This window comes from Clarias gariepinus, chromosome 16 (assembly GCF_024256425.1).
Source record: "Clarias gariepinus isolate MV-2021 ecotype Netherlands chromosome 16, CGAR_prim_01v2, whole genome shotgun sequence".
Taxonomy (NCBI): Eukaryota; Metazoa; Chordata; class Actinopteri; order Siluriformes; family Clariidae; genus Clarias; species Clarias gariepinus.
Genome location: NC_071115.1, coordinates 2,812,725 through 2,827,269, shown reverse-complemented (window position 1 = coordinate 2,827,269; position 14,545 = coordinate 2,812,725). Strand labels below are relative to the sequence as shown.

The 14,545-nt window shown below is 43.6% G+C and overlaps 1 protein-coding gene across 1 annotated transcript in view; it reads left to right on the top strand.

Moving 5' to 3' along the window:
- Positions 1 to 14,364, top strand: part of LOC128544925 (deleted in malignant brain tumors 1 protein-like) — a 65,750-nt gene extending 51,386 nt beyond the window's left edge. Inside the window, exons 17-21 of the mRNA XM_053515237.1 lie at positions 2,183 to 2,461; positions 7,470 to 7,784; positions 7,865 to 8,143; positions 13,642 to 13,956; positions 14,039 to 14,364. Coding sequence (XP_053371212.1) covers positions 2,183 to 2,461; positions 7,470 to 7,784; positions 7,865 to 8,143; positions 13,642 to 13,956; positions 14,039 to 14,364 — 1,514 coding nt within the window. The remainder of the gene's footprint in view (positions 1 to 2,182; positions 2,462 to 7,469; positions 7,785 to 7,864; positions 8,144 to 13,641; positions 13,957 to 14,038) is intronic.
- The last annotated feature ends 181 nt before the right edge of the window (positions 14,365 to 14,545 follow it).

Genomic DNA, 14,545 nt, shown 5'->3' with positions numbered 1-14,545 from the left:
AGAAGCAGCTCCATTACCATCACTGTGGGTAAGAACAAAGAGGATGTTAATCTAAACAGTGTTAGAAGTCATTTATTTGTTTAGGCTGTTTAAATGTCATTTATTACCCATACTATGAATATATTTTTTATATATACTACTTACAATTAGTTAGGCAGATTGTGAGAGACTTAGTGGATGTCAAACATATTGTGTTTGTTTTACTTTAGACATTTTTGGGATAGGGAGGCAATTGTATTGGGGTGATAGACACACCTCATTTTGTGTTTTCCATGGTCTCATTGTGTACAGGTGTGCCTTATATTGGGGCCGATCCCAAAAGACAACCTTTTTCAATGTGGCATCAATTTCAACATTCTGTGGGTATAAAAAGCTGGTATTGTCAGTAAGTCATTCTAAGTTCATCAGTCAAACAGCCATTAGCACACAATGTCACTTAATGGATAAGCGGCGCCACCTGGCCATGGCGCACCTTTGGGTCAGTGGCAGGCAGTCAGATGTTGCTTGTGAACCTGGTGTGTCTCAAAGTGTCATTAGCAGACTTGCATCAAGACACAGAACTACTGGCAGAGTTCAAGACAGACCCAGGAGTGGAGCCCCACGAGTGACAGGCCGCAAGGATGACCAGTCCCTAAGGACCTATGCACTCAGACATCGTTATGCAACTGCCACACAGCTGCAGGGCCGTTTACGAGATGCTAGTTTACTAGGGTTTACAAACAAACCATTCGCAACTGACCCACAGCTTTGGCTTGAATGCCAGACGACCATTGCAAGGTGACTCCACTGACACCAAGACACCACCGTGAACATTTGCAGTGGGCACAAGACCATGTGACCTGGACAATGCAGCAGTGGTCTACCGTTCTGTACACTGATGAGTGTTGGGTCACCTTGCACAGGAAAACGTTAGGTGAGCGATACACTGTTGTCAACATGGTCCCCATGGTTTGCTTTGGTGGAGAAGGTGAAACAGTCTGGAAAGGCATCACCAATCGGGGCAAAACAGATTTGGTTACTGTACATGGCTCAGTCACTGCATGTTCTTACCTCAGAGACGTCATAGGCCCCATCAACATCCCCCAATTGCGCCAACACCCGCTCAACTTTCTGTTCATGGATGATAATGCTCCACCACATCGTGAAAGAATTGTCACAGCTCGACTTCAGGAAGTTGGAGTGCCTCATATGGTATGGCCATCAATGTCCCCTGACCTGAACCCCAAAGAGCACGTCTGGGACCAGTTGAAGCAGAGACTGGATGATCGTACCCCACACGCAGTTCTGCCAGGTGATGTGGGGGTAGCACTTGTGGAAGAGTGGAACACATTGCCTCAATACAACATCATGAGGCTAGTGAGGAGCATGGGACGTCGCTGTCAAGCTGACATTGCAGCAAATGGTGGAAACATCCCTTTTATTGTCCAAATTTTGGGGGTAATAAATAATAAACTAATGAAAATGGTGTTTCTTCTAATACATTATGAGTAATATCAAAGGGAACTTTTTACTTATTTCTTTCAAATTCAGAGCAAATAGGAAAAGCACTTATGAAAATAACAATATCCCTAACTTATTGTGAGTAATGTAAATAGCATAATTTAATGAATAGGTGGGCAAAAACTACTACCTATCAGAAATTTAGTGCTGTACTGTTAAAATTGTCTACAGCCTGGTTTTTGTTTTACTTCTTGTGTTATGCTACTCTACAACTCATGAGCAAACCTGTGAAAAAAAACAGTCTAAACTAAGATTTTTTTTTCTTTTTTAATGTAATCAATCAAGTCCATAAGCAGATCAGGCTGGTGAATGGTACGGGTAACTGCTGTGGTCGAGTGGAGATCCTGCACAACACCCAGTGGGGAACAGTGTGTGATGATGACTGGGACTTAAAGGATGCAGAGGTGGTGTGTAGACAGCTTGGATGTGGTAAAGCAGTCAGCGCTCCTCATAATGCCCGCTTTGGTCAGGGAAGTGAACCAACCTGGCTGGATGATGTTCGGTGTAATGGAACTGAGAGCTACCTATATCAGTGCTCACACAGAGGATTTGGGGTAGAGAACTGTGGACATGATAGAGATGCTGGAGTCGTGTGCTTAAGTAAGTTGTTATTATTTGTCGTAGCAAAATACAGACAAAAGTAAATACATTTATTTATTTTTGTATTTGTCCTTATTCTAAGATTTGCAGAGTCCTACACTGACTCGGATCTCCTCAAATTCTGTGGTCTCACCTGGAGAAGTCCTTCAGTTCAGATGTTCCACACCCAGCCCAACATGCATTTCTGTAGACTTCAGTTTGTATAAAACTGGGACATTAATAAAGAAGCAAACTGCAGAGACTACAACAACATTTACTCTGACTGTAGATGAATCACATCAGGGCCAGTACACCTGTGACTACTCATACAGGGAAAGTAACTCTACATCTTCCAGGAGCAGCTCCATTACCATCACTGTGGGTAAGAGCAGAGAGGATGTTAATCTTAACAGTGTTATCGGTCATTAATTTTTTTTTAGGCTGTTCAAATATTTGTGATTTATTACCCATAACATACAGGTGCCTCTCAGTAATATAAAATATCATCAAAAAGTTTTTTGATTTTAGTAATTTGATTAAAAAAGTGAAGCTCATTCCTTATATGGATTTATTACAAACAGACTGATATATTCTGATATATTTATTTTTATTTTAAAGATTATGGCTTGCAGCTAATGAAAACCCAAAATTTCTTATCTTAGAAAATCAAAATAATATTTAAGATGATTAAAAAAAAAAACAAATAAAATTTTTTACATGTACAGCTCTCGATACTTGGTTGGGGTTCCCTTTGCATAAATCACTCCTGCAGTGCAGTGTGGAATGGAGACAATAAGTCTTTGGCACTGTTGAGGTGAAAATCCAGGTTACTCTGTCAGCAGTCTTCAGCTCTTCTGCGCTGTGTCCACACAGATTCTCAATAGAGTTTAGGGTTTACAAATTTGCTGGCTAATCAATCACAGGGATACCATTGACCTAAACCAGTTATTAGTACTTTTGACAGTGTGAGCAGGTGCCAAGTCCTGCTGGAAAATAAAATTGTCATCTCCATGAAGCTAGTCAGCAGAGCAAAGCATGAAGTGGACTAAAACTTTCTGGTGGACAGCTTCGACCTGATAAAACCAAGTGGACCAGGAATGCAAAATATGTGGCCCATGTCCTGGTTAAGTCTGTACGTCGTGGTTCTTAAAGCACTGAATCCAGCTGCAGTCCACTCCTTGTTAAACTCCTCCAGATTAATTCCTTAAAGGGGTCATGCAGGCCTACATGCACTTTTTTAAGCTGTTTGGACTGAACTGTGTGTTAGGAGAGTGCGTACACAACCACTCTACGATGATAAAGAGCCGCCCAGTGGTTTTCTTTTCATTTATTACAATAACATGCCCCTTCTGAAATCAGGCCAATCGCAAATGCCTGTCGATGTGACGCCACACCGCAAGAGGCCGCTCCTACACTAGTTGATTGACACTAGTGTTTTAGCAAAGACCCGCCCCGAGTGAGAAGAAGCTGTCGGCCATTGTTTTTTTTTACCGCTGGACCAAAATGTCGCCTAAGCGAGTGTGTTGTACAGTTGTTGGGTGTAATAGTGAACACAGCAGTCGTCATTCACTACCGACATCTGAGCCGCTGAGGACGCAGTGGCTGAATTTAGTTTTTAAAACTAACGTCCCCGCCGATTTACCTAAATGCGTTCATGTTTGCGATAATCATTTTTCACCAGACTGCTTTATAAACGCGGGTCAATATAAAGCAGCAGAGGTGGGACAAAGTCATTGTTTGGCAAGTCACAAGTAAGTCTCAATTCATTGCCCTCATGTCCCGAGTCAAGTCCCGAGTCAAGTCCCGAGTCAAGACAGGCAAGTCCCGAGTCAAGACAGGCAAGTCCCGAGTCAAGTCCCAAGTCAAAGCCAACAAGTCTCAAGTCAAGTCCAAAGTCCTACGGTTTGACTTTCGAGTCTTTTCAAGTCTTTTTAGCAGAAAAATAAAATTTATACAGATTATGTATGGTTGTAAGATCTGTATTTATTAAACAAACCTTTTTTTATGAAAGAACATTGCTCAGATACATAAAAATACAAATGTTAGTAAATGCTAGTAGCAATGTAAAATGGTAGCACATATTCTCAATGAAGTAGGCTACTTCATACAAACAATAACGTTGTTTTCTTCACATAACATTAAAGAAATTTGCTCCCTACCTTGTGTGATACACTCACGTAGGCTACCTCATACAAACAATCCGGTGCTGTGTCGAAGTTGGTTCCCCCATCAGGATAAGTATTATTATAATTAAATATTATAATAATAATAATAATAATAATAATAATTATATATATAATATATATAATATATAATTATAATATATAATAATAATTATTATTATTATTATTATGCGAGATAATTAGCATTTTTACCGTCTGATGTCAATTCACTAGGTCACACTATTTGAATAAACCCAAACTGCATATGAAAGAAATCAGCAAATCATGGGTAGTGTATACCAGTGATTAAATATAAACAATACAACGCATGTGCTGACATGTTTACAGCCTACAAGTGACTCAGCCGAGGTTCATCATTCTAAATATGTCCAAGATAACAAGGGAAACACATCCTGATGGCTAGAGTTTGTCAGAGAATTAAAAAACGCTAACAATTTCCTTTTTGGCCTTTACTGCGTTCTGTAGAAGCTCAGTGGTCCGCGCATATAGGCAATTTTTTATAGCAAAACGAAGCTACCTTCGGTATCATTTCGCGAACTGGCGCGTGCACGTTGTTGTCACGTGTTGGACGCTGTCGAATCAAAAGAATCTACGGTACTTTGATTGGATGTCGTGCCGAATGCGCGCATGCGCTCTGTCACACACACGCGCACAGACACATAAACAGAGATAAAGCGGACCGTGTTAACGTACTTTTTATCTTTGGGCTTTTTATGGGAAGTAGCAAGTCTTTACAAGTCAATAGGCGCAAGTCCAAGTGAAAGTCCGAGTTATTTATGTTAAAGTCCAAGTCGAGTTGCAAGTATTTTTATATTTTGTCAAGTCGAGTCTAAAGTCATCAAATTCATGACTCGAGTCTGACTCGAGTCCAAGTCACATGACTCGAGTCCACACCTCTGTAAAGCAGGTTTTGCTAGGAAGCTGCTCCTAAGAAATGGATCTGTACTAACGCTTCGTGTTCCTGCTTCATCTTCACCAGGCTCAGTGAGTAATTTCTTTTTCTATGAATCTTTGCAGATCGCCTTTTCTAATAATCACGATGAATGTGGAGTGTAAGTTAACTTATACTCTCATAGAACATGGTTATGGCTTCTTCTCTGTGTACATCCGTCTCTATATAATCCCTAATCGCCCGTTTATAATAAACAATGCATTAAGGTGATTGTCTAGTTGCAAACTGTGTACGTAGTCGGAAAACTATATTATGCTTACCTTTGTAACATTAGATGGTTTATAACAATGTCTGTCGAAGATTAAGAAGTCATGTAAACACATCAGTAAACACATCGCGTTTGTATCTTTCTCAGTAAGCTTCTCCGCTTTTGTTGTTGTTGCTCGCGGCAGCGTAACAGCCCGTTAATTCATGCCCATGCAGTGATGAGAAAGACAAATCGAGTCGATGCATGTCCATTCTTTTAATTTCTGCGTTGTCAGGCGATATTACAAACTTCCGCGTAGGTTCCGTACTTAAATCAAACCAAAAACGACTAAAGAAAACAGGCTCAGGCTCTATATTCCAGCGTTTTCCAGTTTGGACTGCATTACCCACAAAGCACTGCGTTGTGGACAATGATTTGTGGGTAATGCAGTCCAAAGCATTGCCCGCACTGGACTACACTGCCGTGGCTATACCCCACGTGTGTTGTGAAGACACGCCCCAGAGAACTGGGGGGGCGGGCTCAGCAGAGATCATAAGCATTTAAAGGAACATGTACTGAAATAGGTTGCTGAGAACAGAGCTAGTTTTTACCAGTTAAAAGTAGTGGTTTTTTTACACAACCATTGAGAATTTTTAATTAAATATATTACAAACTTTTCATTAGGACCCTAAAGAATCATATTAACATTTAATGAAAAATGTTTCTGGATGATCCCTTTAAATTATATCAGTCTTTGTGTAATAAATCCATATAATATGAGTTCTAATTTTAGATAGGATTATTAAATGAATCCACTTTTCGATAATATTCTAATTTACTGAGATGCACCTGTATATACAGTGGCACAAAAAAGTTTTTAGTCAGCCATCAATTGTACAAGTTCTCACCCTTAAAAAGATGAGAGAGGCCTGTTATTTTCATCATAGGTATATTTCATCTATGAGAGACAAAATAAGAAATTTGCAAATTATGGTGAAAAATAAGCATTTGGTCAATAACAGAATTACATCTTAATACTTTGCTATATACCCTTTGTTGGCAATGACAGAGGTCAAACGTTTCCTGTAAGTCTTTAGTAACTGAACAAAAATATAAACGCAACACTTTTGTTTTTGCTCCCATTTTTTATGAGATGAACTCAAAGATCTGAAACATTTTCTACATACACAAAATAACCATATCTTTCAAATATTGTTCACAAATCTGTCAAAATCTGTGATAGTGAGCACTTCTCCTTTGCCGAGATAATCCATCCCACCTCACAGGTGTGCCATATCAAGATGCTGATTAGACAGCATGATTATTGCACAGGTGTGCCTTAGACTGGCCACCTGTAAAAGGCCACTTTGAAAGGTTCAGTTGAATCACACAGCACAATGCCACAGATGTCGCAAGTTTTGAGGGAGCGTGCAATTGGCATGCTGACAGCAGGAATGTCCACCAGAGCTGTTGCTCGTGAATTGAAGGTTGATTTCTCTACCATAAGCCGTCTCCAAAGGTGTTTCAGAGAATTTGGCAGTACATCCAACCAGCCTCACAACCGCAGACCACGTGTAACCGCACCAGCCTAGGACCTCCACATTCAGCATGTTCACCTCCATGGTGGTCTGAGACCAGCCACTCGGACAGCTGCTGAAACAATCGGATTGCATAACCAAAGAATTTCTGCACAAACTGTCAGAAACAGTCTCAGGGAAGCTCATTTGCATGCTCGTCGTCCTAATTGGGGTCTCGACTTGACTCCAGTTCTTCATCGTAACGGATTTTGACAGATTTGTGAACAATATTTGAAAGATATGGTTATTTTGTTTATGTAGAAAATGTTTCAGATCTTTGAGTTCCTGTCATTAAAAATGGGAGCAAAAACAAAAGTGTTGCGTTTATATTTTTGTTCAGTATATATTATTAGTAACCCAGTGTTACTTAAAAAAAAATCTAGTCTTTTTTTTAAGTTTTACCTCTAGTGTTACTTTTCAACTCATAAGCAAACCTACAAAAAAAAAGGACTAAGCTTTAAAAAAAAATCTTTTTCATGTAATAAATCAAGCTCATAACCAGATCAGACTGGTGAATGGTCACAGTAACTGCTGTGGTCGAGTGGAGATCCAGCACAAAGCCCAGTGGGGAACAGTGTGTGATGATGACTGGGACTTAAAGGATGCAGAGGTGGTGTGTAGACAGCTTGGATGTGGTAAAGCAGTCAGCGCTCCTCATAGTGCCCGCTTTGGTCAGGGAAGTGAACCAACCTGGCTGGATAATGTTCGATGTAATGGAACTGAGAGCTACATAGATCAGTGCTTACATGGAGGATTTGGAGTAGAGAACTGTGGACATGGGGAAGATGCTGGAGTTGTTTGCCTAAGTAAGTTATTATTTGTTGTAGCAAAACAGTTTAAAGCGAATAGATGTACAAAATAATAAAATATACTTCTTTACTCTAAGATTTACAGGGTCCCACACTGACTCGGATCTCCCCAAACTCTGTGGTCTCACATGGAGAAGTCCTTCAGTTCAGATGTTCCACACCCAGCCCAACATGCATCTCTGTAGACTTCAGTTTGTATAAAACTGGGACATTAATAAAGAAGCAAAATGCAGAGACTACAACAACATTTACTCTGACTGTAGATGAATCACATCAGGGCCAGTACACCTGTGACTACACATACAGGGAAAGTAACTCTACATCTTCCAGGAGCAGCTCTATTACCATCACTGTGGGTAAGAGCAAAGAGGATGTTAATCTTAACAGTGTTAGAAGTCTTTTATTTATTTAGGCTGTTTAAATGTCATTTATTACCCATACTATAAATATATTTTTATATACACTACTCACAATAAGTTAGGCATATTGTGAGAGACTTAGTGGATGTCATACATACTGTGTTTGTTTCACTTCAGACATTTTTGGGATAGGGAGGCAATTGTATTGGGGTGATAGACACACTTTATTTTGTGTTTTCCATGGTCTCATTGTGTACAGGTGTGCCTTATATTGGGGCCGATCCCAAAAGACAACCTTTTTCAATGTGGCATCAATTTTAACATTCTGTGGGTATAAAAAGCTGGTATTGTCAGTAAGTCATTCTAAGTTCATCACTTAAACAGCCATTAGCACACGATGTCACTTAATGGATAAGCGGCACCACCTGGCCATGGCGCACCTTTGGGTCAGTGGCAGGCAGTCAGATGTTGCTCGTGAACCTGGTGTGTCTCAAAGTGTCATTAGCAGGCTTGCATCAAGACACAGAACTACTGGCAGAGTTCAAGACAGACGCAGGAGTGGAGCCCCACGAGTGACAGGCCGCAAGGATGACCAGTACCTAAGGACCTATGCACTCAGACATCGTTATGCAACTGCCACACAGCTGCAGGGCCGTTTACGAGATGCGAGGTTACTAGGGTTTACAAACAAACCATTCGCAACCGACCCACAGCTTTGGCTTGAATGCCAGACGACCATTGCAAGGTGACTCCACTGACACCAAGACACCACCGTGAACATTTGCAGTGGGCACAAGACCATGTGACCTGGACAATGCAGCAGTGGTCTACCGTTCTGTACACTGATGAGTGTTGGGTCACCTTGCACAGGAAAACGTTAGGTGAGCGATACACTGTTGTCAACATGGTCCCCATGGTTTGCTTTGGTGGAGAAGGTGAAACAGTCTGGAAAGGCATCACCAATCGGGGCAAAACAGATTTGGTTACTGTACATGGCTCAGTCACTGCATGTTCTTACCTCAGAGACATCATAGGCCCCATCAACATCCCCCAATTGCGCCAACACCCGCTCAACTTTCTGTTCATGGATGATAATGCTCCACCACATCGTGAAAGAATTGTCACAGCTCGACTTCAGGAAGTTGGAGTGCCTCATATGGTATGGCCATCAATGTCCCCTGACCTGAACCCCAAAGAGCACGTCTGGGACCAGTTGAAGCAGAGAGTGGATGATCGTACGCCACACGCAGTTCTGCCAGGTGATGTGGGGGTAGCACTTGTGGAAGAGTGGAACACATTGCCTCAGAACAACATCATGAGGCTAGTGAGGAGCATGGGACGTCGCTGTCAAGCTGACATTGCAGCAAATGGTGGAAACATCCCTTTTATTGTCCAAATTTTGGGGGTAATAAATAATAAACTAATGAAAATGGTGTTTCTTCTAATACATTATGAGTAATATCAAAGGGAACTTTTTACTTATTTCTTTCAAATTCAGAGCAAATAGGAAAAGCACTTATGAAAATAACAATATCCCTAACTTATTGTGAGTAATGTAAATAGCATAATTTAATGAATAGGTGTGTCATGAGCGGGGTGTTGTGGCAGGTGTTGAACGCCGTGGGCGGAAGGAGCAGGCATAGAGGCAGAGGGGTGGTGTTAACCAAAAAAGAGTCTTTTAATAAAGGTTAAACAAAGTGTAAATAAAGAGACAAACAAAGGAACAAACAAACTCAAACCATACTTAACTTTGGGCTAACAGGGGCTCTCTGGCAAGACACAGACAGGGGAACAAACACACGCCCTGTGGCGAGACACAGGCAACGGGAGACACGTAACACGCCCTGTGGCGAGACACAGGCAAAGGGAGACACGTAACACGCCCTGTGGCGAGACACAGGCAAAGGGAGACACGTAACACGCCCTGTGGCGAGACACAGGCAAAGGGAGACACGTAACACGCCCTGTGGCGAGACACAGGCAAAGGGAGACACGTAACACGCCCTGGGACGAGACACAGGCAGGGGGACAAACATAACAGGACATAAACGAGGCGTGGAGCTGAAACTAGACACTAGGGAGAACGGGAGACACTAGAGAGAACGGGAGACACTAGAGACACGGGAGACCAAGAGAGGGACAGGACGAGGGCTAAAGACATGGCAATCAGCTAGGCATGGCTTTTAGCTAAACATGGTTAAGCTAAGCTTAACCATGGCAGTCAGCTACACATCCACCTAGCTAAGCATGTCTTTAGCCCCAACATGCACTAAGCTATACTTACCTAATAGCTTAAACACACTAGGGAATAGGGGCCCAGAAACACAGACACAGGATACCCAGTGGCTAGGCGAGGCAGCCCTCCAAGACTAAGCGAGGCGGCACTCACAAGCTAGTCGTTACTCCCCAGTCAGGAGGGACAGCACTCTAAAACTAGGCGCACTGGGACAATAGGGGGGAGAGGAAACACAGGACAAGGGATACCCAGTGGCTAGGCCAGGCGACACGCAAAGGCTAGGCCAGGCGACACGCAAAGGCTAGGCCAGGGGACACTCAAAGACTAGGCCAGGGGACACTCAAAGGCTAGGCTAGGGGACACTCAAAGGCTAGGCTAGGGGACACTCAAAGGCTAGGCTCACTGGGCAACTAGGGAGGTGCGAAACCCAGGACAGCTAGAGACACAGAGGGGCTATGGCTAGAAGCATGCTAGTACTGTAACTGTACTATAACTTAACATAGAATTTAGCTAATCATGCTCCTAGCCACACACACACCTAACTGCTTACCTGCTCTAGCTAACCACAAGAACACAGAAGGACAGGACTGAATCAGCTCCACCAACACGGACACACAAAACATACACAGAGACATTGCCAATAAGAGAGCCCAAGTCAACACAACTAAAATCAAAGTACAAATTAAACAGATAATAAAACAAACCAAAATGCCCACATAACTGACAGTGGTTTTACCAAAAATGCTCGACCCAGTTTCCCAGTCTAAACAGCTATTTATAGATTGATAGATGGCTACCTCGGTTCAGGTGTGCACTGCATCACCTGACCGAGGTGCCTGCTGGGAAACTGAGTCGGCCAACAAAAACTACAAAATAAAAACAGTGACCTCTAGTGGAAGACCCTTACAGTACCCCCCCCCCTTAAACCGCTCCTCCGGAGCGCTATTGGTGGTCCCAAGGCACTTCCCTGGTGTCCCTTCACCCGACCCCGACGGGCTAGCTCCCATAGTCAACTGTGTGGCGGAGGCAGCACCGGATCGCTGTTGTAGGCCGGGCGGAGGGGGCAGCACTGTATTGCTCTGAGAAGTAGAGCCCCTGAAGACAGTGCTGTGTTGTCCCCCAATCCGGGCGGCCGATGCAGTACTGGCTTTTCCTCCGCCGTGCAGCGGTGGGTGCCCGACATCGAAGCCGGGTGCTGGACGCTGTGCTGGGGTGTCGCTCCGAAGGCGGTGAGCCTTGAATAAGGGCTACTGGACGAAGGTGGGGGCCTCCACATGAGGCCTGCTGGTGTTGCTGGGACCTCCTCGAGGCGCTCGGCGGGTGCTGCAGCGGTGGCCTCCACGTGAGGCGCGAAGGGTGCTGCAGCGGTGGCCTCCACGTGAGGCGCGAAGGGTGCTGCCGCTTTAAAGTCCCAGCCCCCTCTGCTATGCCTTGGTGGGTCGAGCATTCTGTCATGAGCGGGGTGTTGTGGCAGGTGTTGAACGCCGTGGGCGGAAGGAGCAGGCATAGAGGCAGAGGGGTGGTGTTAACCAAAAAAGAGTCTTTTAATAAAGGTTAAACAAAGTGTAAATAAAGAGACAAACAAAGGAACAAACAAACTCAAACCATACTTAACTTTGGGCTAACAGGGGCTCTCTGGCAAGACACAGACAGGGGAACAAACACACGCCCTGTGGCGAGACACAGGCAAAGGGAGACACGTAACACGCCCTGTGGCGAGACACAGGCAAAGGGAGACACGTAACACGCCCTGTGGCGAGACACAGGCAAAGGGAGACACGTAACACGCCCTGTGGCGAGACACAGGCAAAGGGAGACACGTAACACGCCCTGTGGCGAGACACAGGCAGGAGAAAACACAAAACAGGTCCTGGGACGAGACACAGGCAGGGGGACAAACATAACAGGACATAAACGAGGCATGGAGCTGAAACTAGACACTAGGGAGAACGGGAGACACTAGAGAGAACGGGAGACACTAGAGAGAACGGGAGACACTAGAGAGAACGGGAGACACTAGAGAGAACGGGAGACACTAGAGACACGGGAGACCAAGAGAGGGACAGGACGAGGGCTAAAGACATGGCAATCAGCTAGGCATGGCTTTTAGCTAAACATGGTTAAGCTAAGCTTAACCATGGCAGTCAGCTACACATCCACCTAGCTAAGCATGTCTTTAGCCCCAACATGCACTAAGCTATACTTACCTAATAGCTTAAACACACTAGGGAATAGGGGCCCAGAAACACAGACACAGGATACCCAGTGGCTAGGCGAGGCAGCCCTCCAAGACTAAGCGAGGCGGCACTCACAAGCTAGTCGTTACTCCCCAGTCAGGAGGGACAGCACTCTAAAACTAGGCGCACTGGGACAATAGGGGGAGAGGAAACACAGGACAAGGGATACCCAGTGGCTAGGCCAGGCGACACGCAAAGGCTAGGCCAGGCGACACTCACTGGCTAGGCCAGGGGACACTCAAAGGCTAGTCTAGGGGACACTCAAAGGCTAGGCTAGGGGACACTCAAAGGCTAGGCTAGGGGACACTCAAAGGCTAGGCTAGGGGACACTCAAAGGCTAGGCTCACTGGGCAACTAGGGAGGTGGGAAACCCAGGACAGCTAGAGACACAGAGGGGCTATGGCTAGAAGCATGCTAGTACTGTAACTGTACTATAACTTAACATAGAATTTAGCTAATCATGCTCCTAGCCACACACACACCTAACTGCTTACCTGCTCTAGCTAACCACAAGAACACAGAAGGACAGGACTGAATCAGCTCCACCAACACGGACACACAAAACATACACAGAGACATTGCCAATAAGAGAGCCCAAGTCAACACAACTAAAATCAAAGTACAAATTAAACAGATAATAAAACAAACCAAAATGCCCACATAACTGACAGTGGTTTTACCAAAAATGCTCGACCCAGTTTCCCAGTCTAAACAGCTATTTATAGATTGATAGATGGCTACCTCGGTTCAGGTGTGCACTGCATCACCTGACCGAGGTGCCTGCTGGAAAACTGAGTCGGCCAACAAAAACTACAAAATAAAAACAGTGACCTCTAGTGGAGGACCCTTACAAGGTGGGCAAAAACTACTACCTATCAGAAATTTAGTGCTGTACTGTTAAAGTTGTCTACAGCCTGGTTTTTGTTTTACTTCTTGTGTTATTCTACTTTACAACTCATGAGCAAACCTGTGAAAAAAAACAGTCTAAGATTTTTTTTTCTTTTTTAATGTAATCAATCAAGTTCATAAGCAGATCAGGCTGGTGAATGGTACGGGTAACTGCTGTGGTCGAGTGGAGATCCTGCACAACACCCAGTGGGGAACAGTGTGTGATGATGACTGGGACTTAAAGGATGCAGAGGTGGTGTGTAGACAGCTTGGATGTGGTAAAGCAGTCAGCGCTCCTCATAATGCCCGCTTTGGTCAGGGAAGTGAACCAACCTGGCTGGATGATGTTCGGTGTAATGGAACTGAGAGCTACCTATATCAGTGCTCACACAGAGGATTTGGGGTAGAGAACTGTGGACATAATAGAGATGCTGGAGTCGTGTGCTTAAGTAAGTTGTTATTATTTGTCGTAGCAAAATACAGACAAAAGTAAATACATTTATTTATTTTTGTATTTGTCCTTATTCTAAGATTTGCAGAGTCCTACACTGACTCGGATTTCCTCAAATTCTGTGGTCTCACCTGGAGAAGTCCTTCAGTTCAGATGTTCCACACCCAGCCCAACATGCATCTCTGTAGACTTCAGTTTGTATAAAACTGGGACATTAATAAAGAAGCAAACTGCAGAGACTACAACAACATTTACTCTGACTGTAGATGAATCACATCAGGGCCAGTACACCTGTGACTACACATACAGGGAAAGTAACTCTACATCTTCCAGGAGCAGCTCCATTACCATTACTGTGGGTAAGAGCAGAGAGGATGTTAATCTTAACAGTGTTATCGGTCATTAATTTTTTTTTAGGCTGTTCAAATATTTGTGATTTATTACCCATAACATACAGGTGCCTCTCAGTAATATAGAATATCATCAAAAAGGTTTTTCATTTTAGTAATTTAATTACAAAAAGTGAAGCTCATTCCTTATATGGATTTATTACAAACAGACTGATATATTCTGATATTTTTATTTTT